The sequence below is a fragment of the Sciurus carolinensis genome, chromosome 5, assembly GCF_902686445.1.
Source record: "Sciurus carolinensis chromosome 5, mSciCar1.2, whole genome shotgun sequence".
Taxonomy (NCBI): Eukaryota; Metazoa; Chordata; class Mammalia; order Rodentia; family Sciuridae; genus Sciurus; species Sciurus carolinensis.
Window position 1 is genome coordinate 94,895,622 of NC_062217.1, and position 6,062 is coordinate 94,901,683.

Below are 6,062 nucleotides of genomic sequence, written 5' to 3' on the forward strand. Positions count from 1 at the left end.
ATATAAAAGCCTCAAAAAACACCACTTTGCTTTTTGCTTTCTAAAACTCTCATACATGTACTTTTGAATTGTTTCAAAAACTAAAGAATTTATATGAGTTTCTCTTTGAATAAATTTATAAGGAGAATTCAGAAAAGAATTTTTTTTGTTTTAAAAGTAATGCTCAGAGTTAAGGCTCTCAAAAAATTTCAGAATACAAACTCAGTGTGGTGGTGCATGACTGTAATCCCAGCAATTTGGGAAGCTAAAGTGGGAGGGCTGCCAAGTTCAAGACCAGTTGCAGCAACTTAGCAAGACCTTGTCTCAAAATATAAAATTTTGAAAAGGTTGGAAATGTGGCTCAGTAGCTAAGTACCAAAAATCCCTAGTACCAAAAATTCGGAATACAGAGAATCTTATATCTTAATATACATAAAATAGGAAGAATACGAATCTAACAATAGTAAGCATGAGGTGTAAATTAATGTAAATTCAATTGTGGGCCTTAAAAGGAATAACACCAAATTTCCTACTTTTTTCATTTTCAAAATTATTTAAACCACAGTTCAAATGAAAGACAGCAAATATATTACCTGCATTTAAATTGTTTACTGGCACTTGCAAAACAGCTGCAACTTTTTTTAAAATGCTCTGCATTTCTGGTCCAGTTTTGAAGGCTTCTACATGATAAAGAGCTGTAGCATTCCGTTCTACTTCGGTTAAGAACTTCTTACAATGATCAAAGAATCTCATTAGTTTGTCATTTATGCTAGGAGGTCCACACTCCATATCTAAAAGAAAAAAAAAAAGTTATATACATGTAAATTATTGACATAAATGATCTGGGGGGGGGCACCAGTGATTGAGCCCCGGGGTGCTTAACCTCTGAGTCACATTCCCAGCACTTTTAATTTTATTTTGAGACAGGGTCTCATTAAGTTGCTCAGTGCCTTGCTAAGTTACTAAGGCTGGCTTTCAACTTGCAATCCTGCCTCAGCCTCTGGAGTGGCTGGGATTACAGGTATGCACCACCACGGTGGCAATAAACGATACTTTTAAATTACTAAAAATTTTCCTTCAAGTGCATGCAAGGCAAGCACTCTACCAACTGAGCTATCTCCCCAGCCCCTGGATTATAGTTCTTAAGAAAATATCTTCATGGACTGAGGCTGTAGCTCAATGGCAGAGCACTTGCCTAGCATGTGTGAGGCAGTGGGTTTGATCCTTAGCACCGCGTAAAAATAAATAAATAAAATAAAGGAATTCTGTCCATCTACAACTATAAAAAAATTTTTTTAAAAGAAAATATCTTCATGAGCCAGGCATGGTAGTATATGCCTGTAATCCTAGTGACTCAGAAGGCTGAGGAAGGAGGGTCACAAGTTTGAAGCCAGTTTTGGCATTTTAGGGAGATCCTGTCTCAAAATAAAATTAAAAGGGCTAGAGAAGGATGTTACTTAGTGGAAGCAGAGTGCTCCTCAGTTCAGTTCCCCTTACCAAAAACAAAACAAAACAAACAACAAAAAAAAAAACTTCACTAGGAAAATAAGACAACTTTTTTTTCATCTTTTTCTGTACCCTCAAAATATGATTTCTCATGTGGATCTGGATGGTTCATCCTTGTTATTATCTAATTACTGCTGCTCTTTAAACAGAAACAAATGCATTGTTCTATTTCTATAAAAACACAAAATCTAATTCAATGGTCTCCCTCAAAAGCCCAGATTTACACAACAGGCAAAACAATTGTCTGTGGAGGATAATGAAGTGGCTAGGCAAAGGATTTAATCTCTGAGACTGAAAATGGTGAGAGGTGGGTTTATCCTGAACTATTTTGATCCCTGGCTTTGCCCTCGGAGGCAAATGACAATTTTCACAATGCAATCTGAGGGCCATAAAAACTCATTCATTCCGGAAGGTCCACTATATGCTGTGGTATATTAAAATCCAGCTAATTTAAGCAAAGTATAGGGAAACTTCACCCAAACTAATGGGAAAAATCTAATTGTAATTTAAAAGCATAACTCAACAAGTAATTAAACAAAAGTTAATTTACTGAGTTACCCAGAAAGCAATAACATGATACGCAGTTACTGGAAAAATCACTTGCAGATGGCTGAACTGCTATGGAAGAAATGATAAGCCAGTCTTTTTTTTTTTTTTTTTTTTTAAACTTGAGCTTTAAAGCTAAATGAAGTTTCTCACTTCAATTCTTACCTTAAAATCTAGAAGCAGCTCAGTTTTAAGCTAGCTAATTTTAGCTAGCTAACTGGTCATCTCTCTGGCACGAAAATGTTATGTGTTTTTATTTTCATCAGAAATTATACGACAAAGAAAAGCTATATAGTGTAATGCTTAAAAAAGCAAGCTATGAGCCAGGTGCTGGGGCCCATACCTATAATCCCTGAGACTGGGAAGGCAGGAGGATCACAAAATCAAAGATAGCATCAGCAGCTTAGCCAGACCTTATCCCAAAATAAAAAATGAAAAAAGAGCTGGGGATGTGGCTACTGGTTAAGTGTCCCTGGGCTAAGGAGGCATGGCAGTAGTACTATCAGTTTCAGAGAAGAGTTAGGAGGATTAAGTAAAATTAATGTGAGACATGTCTGGTGTATATGGGGCATTAAGAGTTTGCTATAATTATTAATTCTGACTATAAAAACATTTTGAGGGGAAAAATATCATTCTGGAAAAACAGAAGACCTAGATTCCAGGTCTGAATAGTCCTCAACTTAGAGGACAATGTTGGGCTCAACTTCTTTGCCTGAGAAATAAAATGATCCCACTAGATAATCTCTCAAATTTTGAAGAAGTATTGGTAAGGTACTGTCTTTGACAATGGACCTCAACTACAATGAGGAACCTATATAATAGTAAATACAAGAACAAAATAAGGTTTGTGAGAGCTTCCTAAATCAGGTGTAAGCCTAGATCAGACACCTGAAAAAAATGAAGAGTAAAAACTCCAACTTGTATCAGAGACAATGCCTAAGAAAAAAGGTTCTAGATTTCACTTTTTAAAGAGTGTTTTCAACCGTAAAACTAAGTGCCAGGGAGGTAAGAAGGGACAGGTTGGCACTCAAAAGTGGTTAATTCAATTTGGGAATGGGAGACCAGAAATTTTGGGAAAGATGATCTTCTTTCCTGCTGGATTCGAGTCTACCACAGCATTCGGCACGTGAAAGTACTAAAAATTCATATCTGATTAATAAATAAATGAATATACACATGAAAGGAGAGATAACCAAGTCCACAACATCCTGTTGCGGCACAGACCGAAGGATAGAGATTAGAGAACAAAGGGATGTGAGGTGAGGCTGGGGTGGGAAAATCTAGGGTCTGGGGAGGCAGGGAGAATTCGGGAGAGCAGAGTATCTGTCACCTGCGACGTCGGGAGGTGACAACCCAGGATGGTAGTGTTCCCACAGCCCGCGCAGGAAGGCGGCGCCGCTGTCCACGCAGCGGTGCTTGGAGCTGGTGACCAGTCGCAGGCGGCTATAGTTCTCGCGGCTGAAGAGAGCCGGGAAGAGCGAGGACAGACGCAGCGCAAGCTGTCGCATGTCCTGCTGTCCCTTCTCCACCAGCTGCCCATCCATCCAGTCCGCGTACCACAGCGGCCAGTCAGCTAGCGCGGCGCCCAGGCCGCGACCGCTGGCACTGCCCGTCCTGTTATCCCCGGGCCCACGGGCTTGCAGCAGCCCATGCAGCTGCCTCAGCTTGCGGATCTGCTTGGCCGTGGGGTAGCGGGTGCCATGGCGGATGAGGGCGACCAGCTGCACCGGGGTACAGGTCCCCTCCAGCAGCTCTGGGTCCCGCTGCGGCGCCTCGGGGTCCGACAGCAGTCCGGGGTTGACATCTTCGTAGCGAGTCTTGGTGCCGAAGTAGGGGCTGAGCGCCGAGGCCACCTGGTCCTTCGGCTCCAGCAGAGAGGAGCCCGCGAGCGACGAAAGCAGCGCCGCAGCCAGGGCCGCGGTGGGCGCTACGGAGGCCCTGAGGAGGCGGCAGGGACAGCAAAACATCGTGCCCCGCGGCCCGCGGAAGGCAAAGCACCCGCCGCTGACCCCCTGATTTCCGGCTCCGGCGGGCGGGGGCGGGACCGGAGGGCGCTTCCGGCCAAGGCAGCTCGGTAGCTTTGGGAGTAATTGGGCTGTGGCAGCTGACCCGGTGGCTCCCTCACTGAGAGAAGCCGAGGAACGCCAACCTGTGGCGCAGGTGGAGCCGCTCGGGGGAGGTTGGGACATCTGTGGCTTAGGTGGAGCAGGCGTGGGCTGACCCGGGGCGTGGGCGAGTTTTCTCTTAGCCTGTGGCTCCCGGACTGACTTCAAAGCCTTCCAGGCTTTTCGGTTTTCTGTGATGCGAATGAAACCAGACCAAGCCCTAGTCTCCAGTACTGCCAAAATAAGACATCCTTTAATAGGTGACTCTTGTCTTACCGTCCCTATCCCGGTCTACTGTGTTTTTCAACTCAAGCAGACATATCAAATCCACATGATTATGAAAATACCTGGTCCTTGCTGCAGTTTGCCCCTTGAAGACCAAAGCTTTTCTGCTTTTAGAGTTCGAAAATAAGGCGCATAGAACAGAAGACTTAGAAAGGGGCTTACTTAGTTCTTCAGAAATTTAAGTCATGAATCTTTTCTACTATTTTGACCTGAACTAGCATGTGGAACACAGCACCCCCAAAATTCTGCATTTTTTTTTTAATCCCAAAAGCAGCGAGTAGAGACAGCAATAGTGATAATTTAGGTGCCTTGAGTCATGGCACAACAGATTTACTCCGTCATTAAGTATGAGCTCATCTATGTGAAGCAAACATGCTATTTCCCACCACTCCACATCCATACTCACTCCCCATGTGGTTACATACTCAAATCAGCAGCTGCTTTTAATAGGTTAGTGCTCAGAAACTTTTACCCAAAAATCATAAATTTGATTAATACTTTGGTTTCTCCACCTGAACCTCAGTATATATGTCAGTTGGGAAATGAATAAGTGTTGAATCACCTAGTGATACTCAAGAAAATTCTTATAATGTTTTCATAAATGTAGTTTTCCCTTCAAAGATACTACTACATTGCTCTTGGTGAGCCAATCACCATCTACTTATTGGTTTCAGAAAAGTGTCCTTCTAAGGAAGAAAATGGTATGAAATAAAGAATATATTCCAATTTGCTGAAAATTTTAAGACATTCTGTGTAAAAAAAAAAATTTTAGGGCAATGAGTGTGCTTTTTGATATGTTATTTTGTACCCTGTCAGTGCCTGAATATTCATGGTCAGTGATATTTTCACAGAACTTTGCTTAATTTAGTATTTAGTGAACATCCATCTCTTTCTTATAGATTGCCTAACTATCGCACTCCCTGCCCGCAGAGAGATAAGACACAGGCCTGGTTCTTTTGAGCTCTTTATTTTGCGCGCTTCTTCCTCATAGTTCTTTCTTTGTTCTCTTTCTTTGTGGAACTTACACTCCAATATATACAGTACTTGTAACCAATCAGCATTTTCGCACGAGGGGAGAGCATTAACAGATACAGGCAGCGAAGGCAGGCATATAGTGGACCTGTACTGTCCATCAGGGAGCTTAGCCAATCCCTGGAACTTCCTCAAAATAATGTCAGTTGTTTGTGCAAAAGTTAACTGCTCTGGCTCACTGCCAGGCGCCATCTTAGCCTTGCCACACCTAGGGCCAGGGGTCCGGCCGAAACCCCGACAGTTCCCCCTTTTCTCTTTTAAAAAGAAAAGGAAAGCTCGGGACCGTGCCTGTCTTAGGCGGAGTGGTCAACCACCGTCCTTACCCGTCATCGGATAACTGTAGAGCATGCTACAGCTCCTGTCTTAGGTCGGTACGGAGTTACCTACTACCTTACCCGTCTGGCCAGCGATCCAGCATCGTGAGCCATACTTGTGGGGAACTGCCGGCCTCTAGGGCAGCCATGGCCTGATGGAAGATGATACGATCTCTCGCTTGACTCTGGCGCACACGCATGATAACAGTAATGATCATAAGCATGCATAATGCTCCCGTACCAGCCCACTGCTTAATAAAACTGAAAGAAGAGGATAACCAATTTAGCACTTCAG

At 43.3% G+C, this 6,062-nt stretch overlaps 1 protein-coding gene across 2 annotated transcripts in view; it reads right to left on the minus strand.

The window, feature by feature from the left end:
• Nucleotides 1-4,047, minus strand: part of Minpp1 (multiple inositol-polyphosphate phosphatase 1) — a 36,168-nt gene extending 32,121 nt beyond the window's left edge. For both annotated transcript variants that reach the window (XM_047552223.1, XM_047552225.1), the window contains exons 1-2: nucleotides 3,362-4,047; nucleotides 573-770 (exon numbers count right to left, since the gene is read on the minus strand). In XM_047552223.1, the coding sequence (XP_047408179.1) occupies nucleotides 573-770; nucleotides 3,362-3,998 (835 nt within the window). In that variant the 5' untranslated portion in view covers nucleotides 3,999-4,047. The remainder of the gene's footprint in view (nucleotides 1-572; nucleotides 771-3,361) is intronic.
• Nucleotides 4,048-6,062: the final 2,015 nt, after the last annotated feature.